At 38.9% G+C, this 26,892-nt stretch overlaps 1 protein-coding gene across 1 annotated transcript in view; it reads left to right on the forward strand.

The window, feature by feature from the left end:
• The window catches only part of LOC122812233 (adhesion G protein-coupled receptor E2-like), a 1,024,993-nt gene that overhangs the window by 54,710 nt on the left and 943,391 nt on the right, over positions 1 to 26,892 (forward strand). Inside the window, exon 2 of the mRNA XM_044084590.1 lies at positions 18,120 to 18,309. Coding sequence (XP_043940525.1) covers positions 18,174 to 18,309 — 136 coding nt within the window. The 5' untranslated portion in view covers positions 18,120 to 18,173. The remainder of the gene's footprint in view (positions 1 to 18,119; positions 18,310 to 26,892) is intronic.

Genomic DNA, 26,892 nt, shown 5'->3' on the forward strand with positions numbered 1-26,892 from the left:
CTCATTCCCTTGGCTACATAATAACAAATCATTTCTTCCAATAGTGTCCATATGAAGGTATGTGCATCGACATCCTACTACTTTCACCCGAGTCAGAAAATAGATTTTTTTGGAAAAATTGATTCGGCAAAGCATATTGCAGTGAATTGTGCTTATTAAAATATTGTACCTGTTCAAGTTCCTTGCTGATTTCAGTGTTTACCAACACTGACCATCAGCAAGCTAAATGCCAACAACAACTCCTTATTAGCCTGTTCCCAAGTATTTTGAAATGCAAAGTTAAACTAAGTTAATTGAAAAGTCTTCATTCTGAGTTAGATATGTTAATACTCCCTATCTGTGACTAGATGAAGGATTACTATGATGAAACAACTGGGAATTTATTGGAAAAGTTCATTAGCACATCTAATAGCATTGATAGTACGTATTCATCTAAGTGGATGGCATGAATATTACTGAAGAAAGAACAGATTCCAAGAAACAAACTATGAATAAAAACCCTTTTGTATAATAGTCAAAAGAAAAAAATGTTAACCTTCTCACCAGTTCATTAGGAATTTAACTGTGACAAATCCCAAGTATACTTAAAAACAGCCACAATTTTACTTTGTATTTCTAAAGTTTCTAAGCATTGTAAAAGGAAAATTGGCTACACCCATACTTGTTTTTCTTCTCATTACACCCTGCTTATATTTTTTGTGATCAAACCTTCTTACCTAACTCCCTTTTAATATCACTCAAGTCTAACAATCCATATCCTCACTATATTCAGTCTCTGACCAAAGTTCCACCCCCATTAGATGATTCTCACCTTCACTTCATTTTTATCTATTCTAATGCATCTACTAAATTGAAAGTCTTATGAGCCATCCAAAAGTCCCATAAATTCCTCTGTAAGGCTGACCTAAGACTTACTAACACCAGCCCAGATGCGCATCAGAAGTATTCCCATTACCAATTCCCACCCCACCACTCCTAACCTTATACTCATGTAACCACACCCTTTCTCCTCCTCAGCCAATCATAACCGACTTCCTCTTAGCACTCCCTCCTACTACCTTTTGTATGTCTTAATTACTTAATTTGACCTTATTTATATAACACACCCTAACCTCTTTCTAAGCTTACACCATATTACTTTTATTTTCAACTAAACTATTAAATCCATCTTACTTCAATTATAAGTGCCTTTATCCTTTAACCTACGCTATCTCACACCACTTTTCCTCCTTTCTCCCTCCATCTCCCTTATCTACTTCACTCCTCTATCCTTCCTTCACTTATAACACATCTATACCTCCACATGGACCCAACACATAAATTCTTCTACCCATATGTACTACTCTTAACAACTCTTGCTTCTCTTACAATACCTTACACATTAACCTCATTTGAACATGTTTCTCTTCAAGAACATCTCCACCCCCTTCAAGGAACTCTATCACTCTCTCTTGATAACTATCTCAACCATATTAACATAACCTCTACCTCCATTTATATACTTCCAAAGTATCATAGATCTACCCATATTACTTACATTCTTACCAAAAAAAAACACAAATTATTATGATAAAATCTACAAGTTTATACACTATCCACAACCACACCCACTACTAGATGGTGACATTCATCCTAACCCAGGCCCCAATACTGACATTACCAAAAAGCCCCTCAACCTAACTACTTCAAATATCTTTACACCAAATAGACCACCTAACTCCCTCCTAATAGCTCACCTTAACATCCGCAGCATTAACAATAAAACTTCCCACCTACATGCACTCCTAGATGTTCACTTATTTGATATTCTCTGTCTTTCTGAAACATGGCTAAAGCCCTCTACTGTCGACCAGGAAATCACCCCTCCAGGATATAACATCCTGAGATGTGATCGCAGCACCAAAAAGGGTGGTGGAGTAGCCATTTTGTATAAATCTGAACTACAACTTTCACCCTCCAATTTGTCACTTCCCTCAGTTCCCAACTCAGAAACCTTCACTGCAAAACTACAAATCAATAACTCCAAATCTATCTATATAATCTGCTCTTACCTCCCCCCTGGAAATAACATCAATACTCTAGAAAACTTACTTAGTTACCTCACTTCCCACCTACCCCAAGAAACCATTATTTTAGGAGACTTTAACATAGACTGGAAAACCTGTAATTCTCCCAATCCTACCAACCACATAAATCTCTATGGATTTACATAAATAATAACCACTCCTACTAGAATCCATAAACAAAACAATAAAGAAACCATCTTAGACTGGATCCTTCTAAATAGTCATCTTGATTCTTATAAGCCAGGAACACTCCCAGATGATATGAGTGACCACATGCTAACCTACATCATCAAACAAAAATTTTATACCCCCAACACAAATATTTTTAAAACCTCCCGCTCCAAAAAATACTTTAATCCAGAGAGCTTCCAAAATGAACTCATAGCATGTGACTGGTCTCCTATGTTTCATCTTGAACTTGATGAAGCAGTAACCTACTTCAATACTAGATTTCTCCAAATACTAGACTACCATGCTCCCTTTCACTCTTCCCGCAAAAGAACCAAAACTGCCCCCTGGCTCACAAAGGCAACCAAGCAAAAGATCCTTCTCAGAAATAAAATTTGGGCCAAATGGAGAACCTCCAGAAACCCAACAGATCACCTCTACTTTAAACAGTTACGAAATGCAATCAAGAAGGACTTTCTCAAAGACAAAAAAGACTATTACTTCCACCTACAACAAACCCACCATCAACACCCCCAAAAATTCTGGTCTAGCATTAAAAAACTTCTTCAACCAGGACTTTCTAAAACTCCTGACCCTACAGGTTTCAACCATAATAACTTTAACCAGATTCCTGATGCCTTTAACCACTATTTTACTGAAGCCATCCTATCCCTAGCTAACACATTACCTACCACCTCCACCCTTCCATCAAATACACCTAATACCTCATCACCTACCTTCCATATACACCCAGTACCTACACCCCTCATTTGTAAACTCCTTCAAAAGCTCAAACCATGCACCCCCTCCGCAGACTGTCTTCCAGCCAAATACCTACAAATCGCAGCTAAAGCCATAGCCTACCCTGTCTACATACTTATAAATAGAACAATTTCAGAAAGCAAAATCCCTTCTCTGTGGAAGATCTCGCATATAATCCTTTTACACAAAGGTGGGTCTTCACCTGAGCTTTCTAAATTTTGGCCTATTGCCTTACTCTCTCCATTAGCTAAAATAATGGAGAAATGTATACACCAACAACTGCTTGACCACCTACTACAAAATAATCTACTTGCCAATTGCCAACATGGTTTTAGGCCCTACCATAGCACAACAACTGCCCTGCTATCCTTCTCAGACTCTATAAACAAAAATCGTAACAATAACTACTTTTCTTCTACTCTTTTCATAGACCTGTCAAAAGCATTTGATATGATGAACCATACCATACTTAACAACATTCTAAAAGCCCAATCACTTGACCCACAAGTATTACAATGGTTTATATCCTATCTACAAGATAGACAGCAAGCAGTTCTCTGGAATAATAATATTTCTTCATCCCTCTCTGTAAACATTGGAGTACCACAGGGCTCTATTCTAGGACCACTTCTATTTTCTCTGTTTATCAATGATCTACATACTAGTATTTCTTAAGCCACCTGTATACAGTATGCAGATGACTCCACCTTAATTTGTTCAGCCAAGTCCATAACCTCTCTCCAGTGCCTCACCCAAACAGTATTTAACAGTGTTGAGAACTGGTTCAAGAAACACTGCCTTCTTCTCAACCCCAAGAAAACTAAACTATTGCTCTTTTCTCCTACTCACAAGTCAACTCAACCACACTTCACATTAACCTCTAATAATGGAACTATCATATCCCTTGACACTACAACCCACCTGCTGGGTGTTACAATTGACAACAACCTTAGCTACAATGACCATATTAATTCCACTACAAAGACTGTTAACAAAAAACTAGGGACCTTATGCAGAATAAAATCCTTCCTTACTCCTGCAGCCAGAATCACTATAGTCCAAACTCATCTAATCCCTACCCTGTTCTATGCTTCTGCTATATATACGAATCTTTCTAAAACCAACCTTTCCAAACTCTCCACCAGCTTTAATAACATAGCCAGATTTGCTACTGGTACCCCATATAGAACTCATCATTGCCACAACCTCAAACAACTGGGTTGGTTAGAACTACAAAACCAACTACTTTTTCAAGAACTTGTTATCTCCCATAAGATACTCTACTACCCCAAGCATACCCCTATACTCATTAATCTCATCTCCCCTTACAAAAATCTTGCAACCCTACGTTCAGCAAATAAACTTCAAATCTCTTCCATTAAATCCAACAACAAAGCTAGGGGCTCACTCTTCACAAACACCGTAGGAAAGAGCTGGAACCATCTTCCTTCTGAACTTTCCTACCTTACTTCTACTCTACTTTGTAAGAAGCATCTTAAAGAATATCTTAAATCCCCCTGGCTTTGCCCCTGCTCTAACCCTGACTGATATCTCTTGCCCATCCTGCTCTAACCCTGACTGATATCTCTTGCCCATCCTGCTCTTTCTCAGAAAAAAAAAATTGTTCTGTTTTTTTTGTTTCTACTCATGGTATTTTAGTCTAGCCTAAATGTTTCTAAATAACTCTGCTTAACCCTATCTTTTAATGTAAACATTGTACCAATTTTAATTTTAATTTTACTGCATTATTGTCATTATTGCTGCTTGGAGCTTTTCTCCCCAGGCCTCTACTGAAAATGGACATGTATCCAGTTAGACTAGCCCAGTCAACAAATATAAAATAAAATAAATAAATAAATAAATAAATAAAATGTGGTATCTTCATACAAAATTCTTAACTGTTTGCATTTTGACATCTGCTTACTTTTCACAGTTCTAGTTAGCTACTTCTTGGAAGTAGACAGTAATTACACGTTATAGCCTGATAGCACAGGAGATGCAAGAGGTTATATCATCAATCAGATTCATATAGTCCCTTTCTTTCATTTCATTGTACATTTACAAGAGATCAGATAGAAAATTATACACATTTTGCAAGCCAGATGGATTATTAGTAGGGATATGATAATCAGAGAAAGAAAACATATACAACATTATAAATTAATTTTCCATAGCCAGGCATCAACCCTGGCACCTAACCAGGTCACCTGTCCTGGGAAGATGGAGGTACTATAACCCATTCACTACTGAATTATTTGGAGTGTCCAGAGACTGCTGGTATCAGCTACAGGCAAGTGTGGTTCATTTCAAGTAGAAGCCAGGAGAGTGTATCCTGTTGTGTGTGGAGGCAGCCATATAACGACACCTTGTAAATGGCATGTGCAGATAACATTAGCACCATGGAGAGGGAGTTAAGCCGGGAGGGAGTAGACCCCCAAATTAATGAAATCCTGTCAGCTGTCACCACTGAAGTGGAATGAATGAGCTAACAATTTCTTCTAAATTCAGGACACAGTTAGCCCTGAACAATAAATAAATAAATAAATAAATAAATACATAAATAATATAATATAATAAATATGACTGGAAATAAATCAGAATTCCATTATGTTGGTTGCAGAAACTTCACCAAGAACAAATTGTTAGGACTACAAGTACCATCTAATACCTTGTGTTCTATGGATCGACAAAGCACAGAGATGTATAAGACACACAGTTTTATAAATACTCAGATCATTCCTGATCTGTATACAACCTATAATAATTGGACCATTTTGTACTTAATAACATGACAAGCTAGTTCTTTTAAGTAACACTACATAGAGTTTTTTTTTCTTATCTTAGATGTTACTGTAACAGTCTGTCTTCGATCTTTGTTCTAAGTTACTTTATTAGATGAACATCTATTGAACACTGGTAACTGCACCTGCAGTCTACTTATTAAAGTCGTTTATCATTTCACCTTTATATCCAATCCTTGCTGATGACCTATAGCTTTAACAGAGTATATCAATATTTGTTTTACATGTTGAATCCTTACTCTTCTAACACTGGGACATTGTTGCCCATTATAGCTAGTAGTTATGCTAATGGTACCTATCAATACTTCTGATATATGATGACATAATTCCCATAACTTTATGGACTAAGTACTGTAATGTTCCAAATTCAACCAGCATTCCAGATATAGATATAGATATAGATATAAATATAGATATACTATATAGATAGAAAAACAAGGTTACCCCTAGCTACCATATAGGTGGAAATCCACTGAGCACAGAATAAGTCATCAGGGATCTGGGGACCCAGGTTGACAGTAACCTTTCGTTTGACACTCATGTTGCCAAAGTAGTTAGGAAAACCTTCTACATTGCCCACCTGATCATGAAGGGATTCACATCTAGATCTAGGGAGGTCATCGTATCCCCGTACTCATCACTCATTAGACCTATGATTGAGTACAATGCCCCATTCGGAATGTATCTGACCCGACACCTGCAGCAGCTGGAAAGGCCCCAAAAGTTCCTCAGCAAAAGGATAAAAAGGGTAAAAAAAATATGTTATGCTGTGCCCCCGACTGAGACTCCAGCTCTATTTCAGTCCATACCGCTTGCTCAGAGGTGACCTGTGCCTGACATATAAGGCCATGTCAAACCCAGATTTGATGAATATGCTTCGGAGACTTAAACCTTGACACGGTTATTAATAGGGCGTGCTGGAGGGACAGATTCATCACCCAGAGACTCCCTATGATGTGGAACAAGATCAGGCAGAGCACCTCGCTGGCCTTGTTCAAGAGGAATCTTGACCAATGGATGGGAGATCTAGATATACCCAGGGATTACTTCAGTGTCACTGCTTGACAGAGGCACAGCAAAATAATAGGCATAGTTTGGCAGATAGCCTAGTATGAACCTATGAACCTATGAACCTAAGATATAGATATAGATATAAATATAGATATAGATATAGATATACCTATTAACACAGCATGGTGGATCTTACCAATTAAACTGTTCAAATGAATTTGAATATTTTAAGTCATGCTGTATATTTGTGTGAAGTGTATAACTAGAACTTCTGTTGTAATAAGAAGTCTTTTTGTCATGTGTAAATATAAATTCTTAACATAAAGGAAATTTTGTTGCAATATACAAAGTAATGATGCTGTCACTTTAATGTGAATGTTAATCTAAAAGCAGAGGGAAACCATCCTTTAATAGCTCTGGCAGGTTTGCCTCTTGAAACAATTAATGCTGCATAAAAGGATGGCTAAAGTAAGCCTAATTAGAGATTGCTGCTTGCCTTCTTTGAAGGGGATTTGATGCCTGGAGCATTGACTCTGGAATGGAGTGACAGTAGAGTGAATAAAGACTTGGAAACAATACCAAGAGGAGGTTAAAAACTGTTCCGGTTAAAGAAACCGAGAAGGGAGCACTACTGAGTGGATCAAAAAAGAGAGAGTGATCGACAGACAGGGACAGAGAATAAGACCTATTGAATACACTCAACTGTATGGAAGGTACCTGTTAAGTCATAAAACTTTTATTTTGAGAAGAACCTTCAGTTTTATGTTTCTGTATAATGAGCTACAGTGTTTTTCTAAGAAGAATGTCTTTGTCACCTTTAACATTCTGCACTAGTGGAGAATGTGGGCAGCTTTTTAGCACACTTTTCCATGTCAAAGTTCTAAGACTGTAAGAATCATTGCTGGCAAGTAAGCCACATGCTTTGGACATAATTTTCCCAAACCTGTGGGAACAGAATTTTTGTAGTGAAGAGTTTCCTTCATGTGAAAGAGATAATCATGCAGTGTATGATGGGATTATTTCCTCTTTATCAAGTGTAGGTGTCTGAAAATTCATTTGCCAGGATGACTACTGTGGAATAGTTACTGCAATCCATCACTGCTGCAGCTGAAGGGATGCTGGCAGCAGTCAGACTGATAGCTAGGTCAAGCACAATTCCACTGCTAAAACAATTGAAGAAGGACTTTGATGCGTCATTTTTGAACAATACACTCACCACTCAGGACTGGACCAAACCAGCTAGTCCAGGATCCTTGCAACCCAGTTGACTGGAAATCACTGAATGCTTTCACAGCATTAGAAGGCCCTGAATATCTGGAATATGAAAGGCTTACAAAGACATTACTTGACAGAGCTGCTGTCACTTCCAAGATATAATCTCGAGTTTTATAACTGGATTTTTTTCTCATAACAAAATATTAAGATCACAATTATGCAGATAATGGCATGCAATAAATTTATGGTTAGATCCCGAGGATCAAAATAATAAAATAAAATTGTAGAAATAATAGCCATTGAGAGATTTAAGTGATCTTTACCTACTGATTGAAGAAAGTGGACATGTCAAAGTAACCCTAAGAACATTTTATGTGTTATTATAGTAGGAGAAAGACTGTTAAGCCATGAAACTATGTATACATATAGGAATGTTATAAAATATGTAACAAGTGCTGATAACAAAGAAAAAAGTATCAGCTGTAAACATTCTCTGTTTAAATATGAAAACAAGGTCACATAGTTAGAGGTTGTACTTGTAATAAGATCTACACTTGTTAAATTATAACTTCTGACAATCATGCTACTAATGATGGTATGCCTATAACATGTGAAAAATGATTTACTAGAATAGTTGAGTCTGCATTGTGTTACTGCAAAGCTAATTAAGTGCAATATTATAACTGATGGCAGAGAGTTGTAAGGACTGCTTGATTCAGGTAACTTGGTCATGCTAACAAAGTTGCACTACATAAGTAAATGTAAAATCCTTATTAATAAAGCAATAGCTGTACTGTACATTCATGGAGACAAGAAACAACATCCCTTTACTTGGTAACAGGGATTTGTTCTAGCCATCTCTCTGATTAAAAACTGGGCACATGGCAAGTTAAAAATCTTTAAATGGGGATGCTTGCATTGTTGCTGCTTTCTGATGTCTATGAAATACAGATAAAAGTGTTTAACCTGATAACATGTTCAAGACTGTATTTTGGCTACATTTAGTTTTTTTTTTTTCAGTTACATTATTTTTTCATTATATGCAACTACATTTCAACAGTTCTGTCTGTGTTCCGTATAGCATTTTTTATGGATTTTGTCTAACTTCGAAAAGGGTTAGCAATTACCAGTTGTATTTATTAAAGCATGTGAATTCCAGAAAAAAATCAAGCTATATGGCCAGATTAATTAACACCTACTCTAATTGTACACAATCTGTATTCAAAAACACCACATTTTCTGTGCTTTCTAGTCAGTCAGAAATGTTGCATTAAGTGAACTTGTAGTCTACACTTTGTGATAAAATTTATGAATCCCCTTTCAGATTTAAGGCTGCAAGAAAATCAGTAGAAAAACTAAAACTAGGACAAAGAAAGTGTGACTTATGCTTGCATTGTGTGTTCATTCAGAATAAGAACAATCTACAATCAGTGTACACTTAATGTAAGATTAATGAATCCCAAAGATAGCTTTAAAAGCTCTAAATGTACAAAAAGTTGACTAATGACACCCAAAAAAAGAGTCTACATCCTATAAAGGGGCATTTCATCATACATTAGTAAAAGAACATTAAGCAAGAACAGACCTAGTAGAAGGAAGGGAGATACACTATAAAATATTGAACAGCAGAGTAGAGGTGACTAGAACAACTGAAGATAAGGCATCTCTCACTGAAAGACTGTATTCAGATGGAATGAAGTTATGAAGTATGAAAAGTTAGCAACCTGAGCAGAATTCTAATCTTTCTATTAAGTCAAATGCAAAAGCTCCAGGAATATTGAAATCTATGCAGTGGTTGAGTGGGGGAGGAGGAAAACAAACCAGCAGGAAAGAGAAGAGGAAGAGACTAGGAACATTTCCAAAACCAATTACTTTCAGTACAAGGGAAAACTCTAAGCAACAAGTTTCCATAGGTACAGGAAAAATAAAACTGAAAATAAAATGTGTTCTGATGTACCCTGTTCAGGGGGAGATTAATTTAGGGAAAATAAATAAAATTAGTGGGTGTTTTTTCCCCTGAAGTAGGGAAAGTAAGTTAAGGAAGAGAAAAGGGAGAAGGTAGTGTGCACTGAGACACAAGATGACCTTGAACAGATCTCTATGATATTCCTGTTGAGTGAAAATACAAGAATTGTAAGCAAAAGAAAGTAGGATCTATGTAGCAGCTTCATGAATAAAAGGAACACAAAAAAATAAATAAGGCGGAGGAAAGAACCGACACTGAGGAATGCTGGTGTGAGTTTCCTACCTCATCATAGGATGAACTTGAGAAAACTCCTGAGCTTGCTGACCTTCAGGTAAGCCACTTAAATGCTGAAAAAGTAAAGTTAGAAGATGGCATTTTGAGAAGAGCAATGAAAAATAAAGCTAGAGTTGTAAGGGAAGGAGCTGAACAAGATATTTCTAATTATTATTCATATTTTGAGTTGCAAAATGACTTATTATATACAATAAATAAGATTGGGTAGAACGTATTAAGAAAACTCGTAGCATTCAAACCTTGCAGAAATCTAGTGATAAGGTTAGAACATAAACATGTGCTGTGGTTCTGGAATGGATGAGATTAAGGAAGAGATTGTATCAAGGTGTGTTGGAAAGAATAATGAAAGATTTTAAGAACCTCTACACTGGATTTCCTTGAATGTGAGAAGACACACCCATACCCAGGTTTTAAATGGCTTTTGATTCCAGTGTCTAACATGTTGGTGCTATTTCAAATATTGATATGGGTAATGCAGGGTCATTGGTAAAATGCAACAATGGGTTTGTTTCACTACATTTTATTTATTTGAATTATGCAACTAAGTACACCAAAGCTACCCCACTATGTAAGCTAATGTTACAGCTAGGGAACTCTTATTATTTTGCAGATAATGCCTACCTAGGGCAATGCTCACTGGTCACAGAAATGTGTTTATGTCCAGAATAATGCTCCCATTATGTCATTGCCCTAAAGTCAGGCAATTAACAGCCTTAATGTACTACCCTTCAATGGATGGATTAGTAAAGCTTTTAACCATACATTAAAGTACATGCTGGAAAACTCATTGAGGACTATGACAATAGCTAGGACTCATTAATGCTATATTCCCTGCTTATTAAAAAAGTGTTGCAAGCCTCAACAGAGTTCAGTATTTATGAAATAACTGGACACCTTCAGTGACTGGTGTGCATTTGTAGAGTATCTTTCAAAGAAGAGAAAGTCCCATTTAAAAAGTGTCACTATACCCATAGGCTGAAAGTGCAATTCTGATAGTCCAGGAATCACATATAAAGATACACAGCGAATGAGGTACAATTCAAATCCAAGGGCTATGAAATTTAAATCTGGTGACCTGATGTTAGCTTTGATATCCTCAGCAGAAAACATGTTTTTGATAAATGTCAGTATACATTTGAAATAATAGATAAAATAAAAAAATTATAATCTACAGAGCTGTGCAGAATACTAAGAGAAAACCAGAACAACTATAACATATAAATGTTCTGAACCTATGAATGAGGGTGCAAAGCTCTGTAGCTAATTTAGCACCAGCGACAAATCTGTTTATTGAAGAAGACTGACTCTAAGCCTACATGTCAGGTTGATGATAAACATTCTAAGCTCCAGAAACAAGGGCCAAAAAAGTTTCTGTTAAGGAGCAAAGAAGTGTTTTCAGAGCTGCCTGACAGAGCATACTTGATTCAATTATTCAAACCATTGCCGAAGAAAAGGTTGACATCATACCTTACAAAATGCTAGGATCAAGGGAAGGTTGTGCAAGAAGTAGTAAAGACATTGTTCAAAACTGGGGTAATGTAAGATGAAATCTGTTGAAACATTTGGGGTTTCATTGATTTTAAGAGACTTAGACAGTTGACCAATGCATAAAATCGAAGAAACACTAGAAAGGCAAGAACAGTATTAAATAAACTATGGCTGTTTAAAGTGTGACACCAATTTAGCCTGATCTACCAGAATGCAGATAACCCATCAAAAACTGTGTGTGTGTGTGTGTGTGTGTGTGTGTGTGTGTGTGTGTGTGTGTGTGTGTGTGTGTGTGTGTGTGTGCAGGTGTGTTTGTCTGTTCATAGGTTCATAGTTTCATAAGTAAGTACTAGGCTATTGGCCCTGGGGCCTATATAAGCTTAGCCAAAAAGGTTCCCCTGGCTTTTGCCACCCAAGAAAATTATTTTCCTGTGCCTCTGTCAAATAGTGCCACAGAAGTGATCCTCAGGGTGAATTTTCTATTTTCCATCCAGTCATCAAGATTTTTCTTAAAGAGGGCCAATGAGGAGCTTTGCTTGACATGAATGGGTAGTTTATTCCAGAGGATGGGAAGTCTCTGGGATAAGAATCTATCCCTCCAGCATATTCTGTTTATTGTGGTGACAAGGTTTAGGTCCCTGGATGGGGTGGTTCAGAGAGATTGGGATTTCTTTAAGTGTAGCATGTCCAACAGCTCTGGGTTTGACATAGATTTGTATGTTAGGCAGCGATCACCTCTGAGTAAGTGGTATGTGATGGAGTAGAGCTGGATTTTTTTGAGATGGTCAGTGTATGGCATCTGTTTGAGGCTGGTAATCCTCTTATTGAAGTATTTCTGTGGCCTTTCCAATTGTTGTAGGTGTCTTGTGAGATACATGCCAAATGGGGCATTGTACTCTATAATGGGTCTGATGAGGGATGAGTAGAGAGGAACAATGACCTCCTTTTTTCTAGAGGAGAGCCCTTTTGTGATGAGGTGTGCCATGTAGAAGGATTTCCTGACTACTGTGGCGATGTGGTTATCAAAGGAGAGACTACTGTCCATCTGTGTTCTGAGGTCTCTTATCACACTGTCAGTGTTTAGTGAGCTACTGCCTATGTGGTAGTTTATGGGTACCGAGTTTTTCCCAAAGGGGATGACAATGCACTTCTTGGCATTGAGCTTGAGGCCATGACTTTGACACCAGCCATCTGTCTCTGTGAGACCCTTTTGTAGAATGTCTACATCATTAGGTGATTCTATTATGGCTCCCAGTTTGCAGTCACCTGCGAACTTTGTTAGTCAAAGACCTTCTGTATTGGCCTGCACTTCAGAGAAGTAGATGCTGAATAGGAGAGGACCCAGGACCGAACCCTCTGGTACTCCACTCATCACTGTTCTGAAGTCGGACATGGAGTTGGCTACTTTTACTGTGTGGGTTCTGTCAGTGAGCCAGTTGGCCAGCCAACTTGTGACATAGGGATTTATGCCCAGTTTAGTGAGTTTATCTATAATTCCAGAGTGGGAGATGGTATTGAAAGTCTTGGCGAGGTCAAGATAGGCTGTGTGCACTACCTTGCCCTCATCTACGGCTCTGGTGACTACTTTAAAGAAGTCAATCAGGTTAAGTAAACATGATCTACCTTTTACAAACCCAAACTGAGTGGGGTCCAGGGTTTGGCGGTTACCTATGCCTTTGTTTATAAGCTCCAAGATGATACATTCCATGGCCTTAAAGACCAGGCTCATGAGGCTAATGGGGTGGTAGTTTACGGGGTCCATGATGGTACCCCCTTTGTGGAGTTGGATAACTGTTGCTGTGCGCCATTCAGTAGGCACATAGCCTGAGGTGAGGCTGTGACTGAACATGGTACTTAGATGGGGTGCCAGTTCGTTCTGTAGTTCATGCAGTATGCAGCCTGGGATGTTGTCTGGTCCCAGGGATGCTGTGTTCTTGGCTTTGGAGAGTGTGGTCTTTAATTTTTCATCCATGATTACAGGAGCTTTGCATTCTTCTGGTATTATGATGGGCCCTTTGGAGGGTGAGTGGGGGGGTAAAGTTAGCACTGAACCTATCTGCCAGGATGTTGGCAATATTGGTTTGTTATGTATATTTAGTGCCATTGCGCTAAAGCTCAGAGCAGATCTGAGTGTTGCCATTGAGATTCCTGACATAGCTGTAGGATGCTTTGTGGTTGTCTTTGGAATCAGTTGCAATTTTATTTTCATAACTGGCTTTGGAAGATTTTCTGAGGGATCTCAGCTTCTTGCTGAAGCTGACAAGGGAGTTCATCCAATCTTGGGAATTTACTCTTTTTTGCAACAGCTTCTTCCTTCTGTTGTAGAGTTTGTTTATGGCAGGGGACCACCAGATTGGCTTCCTTTTTTTGGAGAATAGTGTCTTTGTTCTGTTGGGGATGGCATGATCCATGCACTCTTGTATGTTCTTATACAGTGCATTTGTGTAAGATTCAGCAGTCATACCTCTATTTTACATCTGCATGGGTGTCGTGAAGTTTGTCACTTCTGTCTTAAGAACCATGAAGTTGGGTTTGGAGTAGTTTTTAACAGTGGTTTCCTTAATGGGGGTGGGGGTGGGATATGGATGTCTAGGGCGATTAGCTTGTGTTTGGATCTGAACAGCAAGGATTTGACCTCTGGCATGGAACACCAGTTACCCATATTGGTAATGACCAGGTCCAGTATATTGCTGCCCCTGGTGGGGGTGTGGACAAGCTGATCCAAGGTGTTGGAATTTATTGATGGTGGGGTAGCTGAAATCACCCATAATTAAGGTATTGAGTTGTATCTTAATATTTTCCAGTATCTTAAGAAATGAAGAGTGGGAATCCTGGGCCATGGTGGGGGATCTGTAACAAGCTAAAACCTGGATTGCAGTCTTGCCCAGTGTTAGTTGCACTTGAATAATTTTGGATGCATTATGTTGAGCAACTAGCCTGGAAGTGTGGATATCCTTAATGAATATGGACAAGTCTCTGCCTTTATTGTTTCAGTCCTGGTTAGGTGGCCGAAAGGTGTGGTGTGAATTATAGCCTTGTAATGCAGGGGTGCTCTCTGGAGCCTTGAAGCAGGTCTCTGTTACTGTAAAGATGTCGATGTTCTCCATTTTAAGGAGTGCCTCGAGTGAGTGCATTTTGAAGTTTAGACTTCTAGCATTGAGTAACATTACCCTCAGAGTTTGCTTGCTTGTACCTGTTAACGGTGGTGAATTTAGCCTTTGAACCTTGCCTAAAAAGGCACTTTGGGGTGGCAAGAGTCTTAGCCAGTATCCGAAATCCAGGGGTGACAGGTGCAGGCAATCTCTGGCAAAGAATTGTGATCTGATGACCATGTCGTCCCAGGCAGACAGATACTGGATCCCTTTAGAATAACACCAGAAGCTTAGGCAATTGTTGAAGTCAATTATTTTGTCCCTGTACTGTGGTATCATTCTGGGTGATGGCAGGATGCTCCTCTGGGCTAGGGTCATACCTGCCTGGGCTACAAGATCCCAGAGCTCCTCCATGTCTCTTTTCAAGTAGTCCAGGGAGGTACATTTCAGGTCATTCACACCAACATGGACAATGACAGAGTCATATTTGCACTTGTTGTGGAGTGACCTGAGTGCATGCATTATGTGGTGGATCCTGGCACCCAACAGGCAGCTGAGAGTAACTTTCTCCTTGTTTAGCCTAGTGAGTGGGACATCAGTGTGCCTGACTATAGAGTCACCTATGACTAGTGTGTTGGGTATGTTGTTTTGCCTTATGGGCTGAGGTTGAGTAGCACACTGGTTTTGTGGGTTATGTGTCATTTGGGTAGTGTTGGGGGGGTGATGGCTGTCTATGTTTCAGCTTGGGAGGTCTCTGTTGCTTGGGCAGATTTTTATTGAGGGCCTTCATGAATGTGTATGTGTGCTTTGTGTTTCTATGTGGGGGTTTTGATAATGTGGGTTTTGAAGGACTATGTGTTGCATGTGGTGTGGTGCAGGTGTTAACATTCTCCTCTTGACTGTCTAGTCTAGTCTTGGCTGGAGAGAGCTTGGCTTCCAGTTTGGCTATATAAGTGCATCTCTTACAGGTTGTAGTGTTGAGTGGTAGGAGGAGAGGATTGTCAGTCTACATGAGGCAATTGCTACATTGCCCCAAGATGACCAGATTCATCAGGTGGACAGGAGAAAACACCGGGAGCAGACCCATGGACATGCCTGGATAGGTGCTTATTAATTTAAGCATTAATAACAGTTTTCCTCTTGACAAGTGATGAGAGTCGACTGCTGTACTAATTTGTAGTTTATTTAGTGCTCACAATGAGTAAGTTTTAGTGGAGAGTCACTATTTTTAAAACAGCGAGATAGATTGAAAGGGGGTGTTCACGTTTGTATTCTGGTACTATGGAATACAGTGGGATGGCCAATAAATTTAAATAGTTGAAGGGGAGTGATTTCACAAAATTGTAGAACGTTTAGTGCTGGTAGAACTTCTGTGTGCTACCATAATTGCTACAAGAAGTTTGGTAAAGTGCTAGACTAATAAGCTAGTAAAAGTGCAGGAAAGGAGAGAACTATCAGATCTAAGGGAAAAATTGAAGAGCAGATTTTTTGGCACCGCTTACAAACAGCCTTGGATACAGCAAACCTGTAGCTGGACTACATTAGTTCCAGGAAAGGCAGGAAACAGTTTTTTTTTTTTTCAGTAGAAAGTGAAGAGAGAATTCAGCATTCAGAAGCTAAAAGGGGTGGACCTTTGTTAAGTTCTCAATATAAACATAGAATGATCTGATGTAATATGACTGAGGGGAGTGTACAGTATCACTTTATACCAGAGGCGGGCAACTCAAAGCCGCCAAGACCAGTTGTAGAGATTACAGAGATGTTAAAGCAACAGTGCAGAAGTTAATTCAGAATGAACTCTTATCTTTTCCCAATATCACAGTAGGCAGTAGGTCAGTCTCTCTGCAGCTTACAACAGCTTTAGCAAACAGGTATATTTGACTTGAAACACTGGCTATTAAAGGTAGGGGGACAGAAACCTATCCAATCAACAATACAGTTTTGCAGGGATGCCTCTGGCTAGATTAAACCAGTCCTGTTCACTCACGCTCATTGAGAAACAGATAGGCCTCTAGACAAAATATTTCACTGCAACTGAGGGTAAGAGCAACAGAAATTCAACTATATTACACAACAAAAAGGACAGTAAAACCAGTTGTACAGATTACAGAGATATTAAATCAACTGTGCAGAAGTTAATTCAGATTATACCATGACCCCCCCCAAAACGTGCATGCTGATTGGCCAGCGTGCACATTGTAAATCGAGTTATACTAATGGAAAAAGGTCCGGTCGCCCGGACTTTTTTCCATTAGTATAACTCTACTTTTAAAACACTGTCTCGCTATGTTAAATGGGTTTAACATAGCGAGACAGCTTTAAAATAAGCAACAGAGATCTCCGTTGCTTATTTTAAAGCTGTCTCGCTATGCTAAACCCATTTAACATAGCGAGACAGGTTTTAAAAAAAAAAACAATGGAGAAAGCAAGATCTCCGTTGCTTTTTTTACTGTTTCGCTATGTCAAATGGGTTTAACATAGCAAGACAGTTTTAAAATAAGCAACGGACATCTCTGTTGCTTATTTTAAAACTGTCTCGCTATGTTAAACCCATTTAACATAGCAAAAATAGTAAAAAAAAGCAACGGAGATCTTGCTTTCTCCGTTGCTTTTGCCCACAGCTCTGATGTACTGCGCAGCGCGCAGTACATCAGAACTGCCGCGGATGCCAGACATCTGCGGAAGGGCAGTAAACAGGCATTATACTATGCCATTATTTAAGAAAAGTAATAGTTTCTTTTCTTAAATAATGTCATGGTATAATAGCAATAACCCACTTCTGGGTGTGGCTAATGCTGTATTTACCCACGGTTGGCTTTGTTTGGTCCCGAGGGCGAAGACCACGCCAACCGTGGGTAAATCCAGCATTACCCACACCCAGGCGTGGGTTATTGCTATAATAAACACTTATCTTTTCCCAATATCACAGTGGACAGTAGGTTGTAATTTGATCTTTGCAGAGCTAGTGCTTTATCACTCCATGCCAATGAAATTGGCTATTTTTTCCACAAAGATATAAAAAGCATGAAAAACAGTGGATAATGATTCTATCTGAGATGAGTTTTATCACTCAGTGCATGCTATACAAAATTCTCTGAATGATCAATGTTTAGAAAATGTGTGGCAGTGATACAAAATTCTATGTGTGATAAAAATAGAAAAAAATGAGTCTTCATGTTACATGTGAGATGATGTCACACTTATCTATTAATGTTTCAGTGCTCTTCATGTGTATTTTGAATTTATTTATTTATAGGACGCAATCACCAAACTAGTCAGTCCAGTGGGATTGAGTACTGCAAGTGCTACAATGTCAACAAACATCAAGCAACGAGTAATGACATCCCTGAGAAAAGTGGAGGAATATATCTTGAATGATATATTGTCATCACTGAATAAAAGTGGAACAAAAGAAGACATCATATACTATAATTCAAATGAAGCTGGTAAATAATTTTGCATATACTTTGAAGAAATTTTGTTCAGAAAAATAAAATATTTTTTTTATATTAAATTTGCATCAACCTTCTTAGAAATACTCCATCACACTAGTGGGTGAAGAAACTATTGTGCTTTCCCCAGGCTGAGACCAATATGCATCCACTGGAATCAGTGCTCTTCCTCACTTAACAAATTCAATATAAAACAAAATGAATAAACTATGGCTGCATAATGCATTAGCTGAATCATTCATGATTTTTATGATGCAATACGGTTATGTTAAAATTATCCCCAGGATTCAATAAAGTCTGGGTAGGCTGTATGTAGAGCCTACACAGAATGTATCTGTGTACACGGCCATGGTTTTCCCTTGGCGACATACCATGCATATTAATTGTGGTGCACACCTAAGGGAGGTCAGAACAACATGGATATTGAATCCGTGTAAGACCGACGGCACACTCACATACCTTTTGGCACATTAACCTTGACCAGAAAGTCTACAAGACATTTTATTTCACTAAGTTGGATTTATTTTAATTGTTTTTACCTTTATGTGTTTATTTGCACAATGCTCTGAGTTATTTAGCTATGCTTAACTCTGTGCAGCCAAACATCAGACATGTTCATAGGTTCATAGGTAGGTACTAGGCTATTGGCCCTAGGGCCTATATAAGCTTAGCCAAACAGTACCCTGGCTTTTGCCACCCAAGAAAAAATCTTTTCCTGTGCCCCTGTCAAGCAGAGCTACAGAAGTGATTCCCGGGGTGAATTTCCTATCTCCCATCCAGTCATCAAGATTTTTCTTGAAAAGTGCTAATGAGGAGCTTTGTTTGATATAGATAGGTAGTTTGTTCCAGAGTATGGGAAGTCTCTGGGACAGGAATCTATCCCTCCAGCATGTTCTGTTTATTGTGGTGACAAGGTTTAGGTCCCTAGAGTGTGTAGCTCAAAGGGATTGGGATTTGTTTAAGTGGAGCATGTCCAACAACTCTGGGTGTGCCAGACATCTAAACATAGAAACCGCAGGCATTCAAATTCCATTTTTTTGCGTGCTTGTTTGTGCAATGCACCACATTATTTAGCTATGCTTAGTGCTGCATACATATGCATTTGACATATGCTAGACAGCTTAAAATGGAAACTAGATGCATTTAATTGAAGTAGTTCTGCAGTGCTTTGCAATGCACAAACCCATACAGTGATGCTGCACTGTGCTGACAGGCACTTTCACAGTATATTTGAAGATATTATGAGTTCCCTTCACTATCCCTTTGGCTAGATAGGATGAGTCATTACTTACAATGTAGTAGGTTCCGTTGATGAATCCTGAGCAGGAACACATTTTACATATACTGCTGTGAAATTGTGTCAGGTGACTGAAACATTAGTTGACTTTAAATTCAGTTATTGCTACATTTAGAAAAGGTGCATGATGCTAAGCATTGCGTAACATTGTCATTGGTTGTTTCCTGTTTGCAAGTTGCTAGGCTTCACTTAAACATGGGTTGTGTGAGTTTGTGTGATGCTGCATGTTTAAAAGTTATAGTATGACATGCAATGGCTGGAATGTAGCCAAAATAGGAAGGACTTTCACATTATTCCTTGGAGCCTGACCTTAACTGTGGGTATGGCTGCTGCCATGGGGGAAGATGTGCACTTTAGGGCACAAAACTGAGGTGTTCAGGAGTCCAATCTTTTCATTGGACTCCTGGTAGACTGCTATGGACCCCGGCTGCTGCAGGGCAACTATCAGGGCTCAGAGTGTAAGTCTGAGGCCTGGGGGTAGTTTGTCCAGGGAACTGAACATTGTAACTGGAATCACCCACACTGATGAGAAGTGTTGTCACCATTATGATGTCCTGTATCGAAGGAAGAGGGGAACCGTGGATACCTGGATCCAAGAAGCATGGAGTGGGTGCACCCAACAGATATGTAAGTATGTTTTCTAGTAATTTATAAATATACAATCTGAACCTGCACAAAACTGGTATGTATAATGGTTTCCTTCTCTTACCACAGCCACAGAAGAGAGGACTTGCAATGTCCAGTCCCATGAAAGGCATTTGGACAGGATGAGACAAACATGTGGTATGCAAGAATATCAATAAAGTAATAACCTAATGCATAACTTAAAATAAAGTAAATACAGATATTGCAGTCTTAGTCATGTGTGAAATACTTGAGACATCATAGACTTTTATTAATGTGTCAGTGCATATCTGAACTGGTAAAGCAAGTTAAAGCTAGTAAGCATGCAGTACTGTGTAGCATAACTTTCAACCATTAGTTAATGCTGTGGTTCCCCCTGTTAAGAGTTAATGTTGTTTTCTGCTCATTTTGTCTGAAATATACTGTAGGCTGCAGTCAGTAAATTAACAGGATAAATGTGTCAATTAGCAGAAGTCCTACACAGCTATCCATGTGTGTAAATGCAAGATTTGAAACAACATGAATCAATAAAGTATAAAAAGAGACACTACTCTGATAATTTATTGCTTCAAATAAACAGTTCAGTATTACTGTAGTCACTTTTTGTGAGTTCTGATCCCACAACAGCCAAATGAGAAATTGTGCAGTATTCAATACTATATTGGCATGTCATAAATAAAACATAACCATGCTTGCATGTAAAGTGCACACCCATAGACTTGTGCCATAACTGTCCAGCTGTCAAGTGTAATCAGTATGCATGAACATACCTCTCAACTGTCACGATTTTTGCAGAATGTACTGAATATTGCCCAATATGTCTGGTCCGTTTGCTATATGATCTTGTTTTACTGGCCAACATCTGCCACATTGCTGGGGATCAATGCCAGAAAAACAAATGTCAGTCCTCTGATTTGAAGATATATGACATCACTCAAAATGCAATTTAATGGCAAATCTGTTATCAGAATATCTTGCTACTATTGTGTGAGCACACTATGCAAGAATTTTCCCTGTCATTGTGCTTTTGTACTACCATTATGTTTGGCTTGGCCCATAATGTCCCGTGCAAGAAGTTGAGAGGCATGTAAGTGGGACATCATACGTACAATATAAGCAACATTGAATGATTGCTGGATGCATTATGCTCTGTACTATAGTGTGTGTAAGGAACAGTGTAGTATTTCAAATAATAAATGGCATAGCAGTAAGTGGACTCACAAGTAAAATCTAGGATATCTAGAAGTATGTAATTGTAATCTGTTTTGTTGTATTATCTTTGAAGTTACTAATGTTCTTCTTTTTCCTCCACCCCATTCATTCTCTTCTTTTATTTATTTAATCAGTATATTTATTATTATCATTTGATATTATCATATTATTTATTACCTCTCATGTTAGCCTTATGTATAATTTAATATTGCTTTGCTGTAAAAAAAACTTTTATTTGCATTATTTATTATTGTATTCTTCAATGTATTATTTTCAGTTAGTTTCCGTTACTCATTATTGTTTTCTCTTACGTTATTAATTACATTTGTTTGGATTATGTTTATTTTTCCTTTATGTTTATATTTTATTTACCACCGCATGACAAGGTAGGCTGGTTCCCAGTGATCCACTTACCTTGGTTCCCCTGACACCGGAGCCCAACACATCAGAGCTGCAGCCTGGTGGCACCTCCTCTGCTACCTCTGCACTACCTGTTCCATCAGGTAGTCCACTCCACAGGTTTGAGGTGTGCCCCCCTCTGACCCCTGTTTAGGGGTGGAGGTAGAGGGGATGCTTCTGTCACTCGAGAGTAACTACCAGGCATGGTGAGTAGGCTTGCACACCAAATTGTTGGTGCATGCCTATGAAGGATGGAGAGCATGCTGTCCATCTTGGTGGGGCAGTCCTATGGGTGAAGACCTGACTCACACTGCTACCTTGTTTGATATCCATGGGACCGGGATCCCAAAACACCCTCCCCAAACAAGGTGTTCACACTCCACTTGTGTCCCACACCATTCCTGTCTGCTGTCTTGTCTGTCATGTCTGTCTGCAAATACTTCCTGACCTTCCCAACTTACCTTTCCCACACATACCTATGTCCCTTCCCCAACATTCCACTCTCACCTTAAAAAAGGGGGCACCTGTCCCACAAAAAAAAAAAAAAATTGTCCCATACATAGTTCTCCATTTTGCACGTGTCCACTGAACACACTTAATTTGGTCCAATTGGCTTGAAAATGTACTTATGTTGTCATCAACCCTCCCTCTGGGGGTGACAGTCCAAATCCAGGTAAAAATCTTTTCTAGTGCACAGTTGTTACTGTTGAAGAAACAGATAGTTATGTTTCTTTCCTATGCCCTTTCTGCACATTCCTTCCTGCCTTTCACTATGTTTTTCTTCCTGATTGTTCCCTATTTCACCACTGTTCTATATCTCTAATTTTCTTTCCTTTAAATTTTTGTGAGATGTTGTGCTACGTGCAACATTACTAAGCTATGCTAAATGGTGGCGCATTTCTATATGTATTTGAACGCATAATAATCACATTTAAAAAGAACAACTGTGACCTATTTCGAACCCGGTACTATTTCACTTGAACAAACGTGTATCAACCTGCCAAGCCCTACAGCCAGTTAATTAGCACAGGTGTTTTAAGCAAAATGTAATAATTGTCATTTTCTCAACACTAAGCATGTTTACGCGATGCTGCGCATTGTGCCACATCACACAACAATCTGCTAAAACATTAATGGAAAATAAGAATTTAACTGGCACTTTGCTAGAGAAATCCATCAATATAAAGCCATACACATATTAATAGATGCAAGTAAGGTATGCGTGCAGTTATATCTACAACATGTAAAAATATACCTGTTACAGCAGTAACTCTGTAGCTCAATCTGTTAAATGCTTTGAAAACTTTAATTTTTGGTCCATGTGGTCCTGGGTACAAATACAACTGTGCCTAGCATTTAAAATACATGTATGTGGACATCACAGTAAATTCTGATATGTATGACTGTCTCATCACTTATTTATCTACCCAAAGCAGTACATATGGGATGTCTGCTTTTAAATAATGGAAATGATAGGCCTACAGATAGGACCACATTTCAACTATTCCTATCACAACCCTAGAAAGTGCATAGAATGTCAGGTTATGCATTAGCATGAATTCCCAGAGGATTTTGAAGTATATAATTAAAATGTGGCCCAGTAATATCAGACTGCAGCACACAATGATTTGCTACTGATATTACAGACATCCACAGCAGCACTAGTAACATACATATATATAGGTCATGCTAGAAACAACTGTTGCCAGCACACATGTTCCAGATGACTACCATGACATAGCACATGACTTGGCACTTATCCGGTTGGTTGACATAATGGTTAATGTACACCCTACCTTGTTCTAGGATACCAAACATGTTGCCTTTTACTCTGTTAATGATAACTTTGGGTAGCATACTAACCTTAAACACATACCTTAATTTCCAGTGGAATGAGTTCCTTTAATCTGGGTCTGGCTCTTCAGCAAGGCTACCACAGGTCGAACAGTTACTCTTAAGTATTGTTGTTCTGCACATTCTTTAGACTCTTTGCCTATGCCTATTACCTGCAGCAGCAACAGGTTCAGCCTGTAACTCACACATCTTTATGTAAAAAATAGCTGCTACAAAAATTCTCTCTGTGCTGATGTTATATCTTTACCCCACTAATTTCCACCCCAACGTATGAGAAAGGGGATGGAATCTACACTAAGGACTTATATCTTGTTGAGTAATTGTCTGGAATTGGCTGATTATACTGCAAATCAGCTATGTAGGCTGCATGTAGCATTTCTGAACTATAGATTGGTTCAGATGCAATTGCCTGCTAATGAGAACCATCTTAAAAAGGCAAACCTCTAGCTAGGGGAGCCAGTGTTTATGAGAGTTAGTTTGTATGGTTACTTGTTGACACAGTACTTATAAAGCTGTATCTTTCAAAAGAGGAGTTTTGTACTCCATCAGGTAGGTAATTATTTTGTTTCCAACACGATGCATATACTTAAATATACTTAGGGAGAATGGGGATTACATCAGTAAGCCTTTGTTAGAACTGTACTGATGATGTGACATTGATCTCCAGCCATTTTACATGTACCGGGGCTGTAGAGTACAGCAAGAGTATAATCATGTGAGATAACTAGGTACACAGGTCTCCAGGCTACTTCTTTTGATAGCAGTTGTAATAGTACATTGCTGTTTTGTTGGCACTGTTGTTTATACATTTTATATGGGGGAAAGATTTTTCCTACTACGGGGTACACCACAATGGACTCCTGTGTTGGGAGTGTGATCATATGTGATTATCTGTCATGGCACAAACAGGAATAGGTCACTATTGCTACTATTCGAGTTGTGTCCACACCCTTTGTACGTTTGGCACACTGTTGAATATGAGATGTGTAATCAAGTGATGAATACAGACTGCTGTATCTCTACATACTGTACTCCCACATATGTGATCCTGATGTGTTCTCATTTTTTTGTACTACAGGAAATATCATGCATGCACAACACAGGGCACCATTTACTGAGGCAGAAAACAACTTCATCATTGAGGCTCAGTGCCAACATTACCAAGTCCTGCTGTCTAGAGGGAGGGCAAATAGGCCAAAGTGTGCAGCCCTGAACTAATGCATAACATCAATGCTGTGGGTCACCAGAATCATGACTATGAGCAGGTGGGACACCATGCCATAGATATGATAAACTCTACATGCAGACATGCAGTGGACATGGCCAGGGATCATCAGGTTACTGGTGGCAGCCCTGCAGCAGAACAACCTCTCTCAGCCACAGAAGATTTCCTGGCAAACCTTGCAGCACAAGTCAGCTCCCAGTTGTCCCTCAGCCAATACATTGTGGAGATGGGTGCCACCCATTCCTCTCAAGGTGAACATCCAGGTATGCTTAGTTAGATCAGCATTGGAATAGTCACATTTAACTTGTCAAGGTGTAGATAGTTTAACATGGGTGTCAGGTGTTTTATGGGCAGGAAATGAGGTTATCTCCAGTTTCAAGCTCATGTAGAGATAGTGATCCACATACCTGTTAACATAGCAGCTACTGTAAATGTGAGATGTTTGGATATATTACCCCTGTTATATTGTAACATGCTGCGCTGTTTCCTTTACCTCTCCTCAAATTTTTTTCAGGATCATCAGGAATTGGAAAAAGGCATGTTTCTGCTGCTGGTAAGCACAAAACTGTTTTGACAGAGATGTAAATGTAGTTCAATGTATTCATTAGAATATCATTTCAAGCCTGCTGGCTGGATTGATATACTGTCTGCAAGACTGCCAAATGAACAGATTTTTTCTGAATGTCCACAGTTTACAGTCATGCCTCTGCCTTGTAGGTCACTATCATCCAGCTTTACACTCCCAACCTTGCTGTCCATAGCTCTCAAGACAACCTACTGCAAGTTTATAAGCCCAATAAAACTATACTGGCAGAATATTTTACAGCTTTGTCATAGGAAAAGCTTAGAATAAACTACCACTAAATGTCAGATGTATCACTAACCCTAACACCTTTAAAATAGCACTAAAAGATAGCCTCCATAAATCGTGGTCATGTTTCTGTAATGACCCAACATAATCTATTCTTCCTGTCCTCTGTAATTTCTGCCTTCTCCCCCCACTCTCTGTGCTGCTTCCTCTATATAATACAAAACTTTACTAACCGACTGATGTGCTCGCAGCTTCTCCTACAGTAGTCTTTTCACTGACTTCCTACCTTGGGTTTCCCTCCTGTATAACTTCTATACTTATTTTCTCTGTTTTCTCTTTACTTTTTTGCTAGCCTGTGATCTCTTACTGCATTTATCTTCCTATTCCTAGAGACAAAGCATGGACACTTTGGATAAAAAATAGAACTAAACAAAATGAACTCAATTACAAGTAACTCTGTAATAAAACAAAAAAGTTAGTGAAACAAGATAAAAAGAATTACTTTTCTACTAAGCTATCCACCTCATATAACAATCCCAAACAGTTCTGGAGATCTGTCTCTGCCCTACTAAATCCTGGCACCACACAAAACCCCTCTCCAGCACCTGACAGAACTCCACAACAAATATCACATGGTTTTAATACCCATTTTATTTCCACCATTCAAAAGCTACTCAGGGACCCATGTCCAGACCCAAACTCTCTATCTACTATTGATTCCTTACTTGATACCAACCAGTCCCACTTAGCAGACAAAACCATTGATACTCTCACAGCCTATTCATTTACTATTCAGCCTGTACCCACCTCTCTAATTTTCAAACACCTAAACAAACTCAAACCTTGCTCTCTTTCAGCAAATAATCTTTCACCAGAATTTCTGCAACTAGCAGCAAGCACAGTCTCATATCCTATTAGCATTCTTATAAATCACTCTCTCTCTGAATCCTATGCTCCCCAATTGTGGAAAAATCCATTATCACACCTTTGTACATAGGAGGAAACTCTCAAAGTCTATCTAACTATTGCCCCATCTCCATTCTGTCTCCACTATCAAAGATCTTAGAAACATGTGTTCAAACACAGCTACTCAAATACCTCTCTGATAATGCTCTTCTGGCCCCCACTCAGCATGGGTTCTGCCCAACACATCGC

The sequence above is a fragment of the Protopterus annectens genome, chromosome 9.part0 (assembly GCF_019279795.1).
Source record: "Protopterus annectens isolate FY-2018-M chromosome 9.part0, PAN1.0, whole genome shotgun sequence".
Lineage (NCBI taxonomy): Eukaryota > Metazoa > Chordata > Ceratodontiformes > Protopteridae > Protopterus > Protopterus annectens.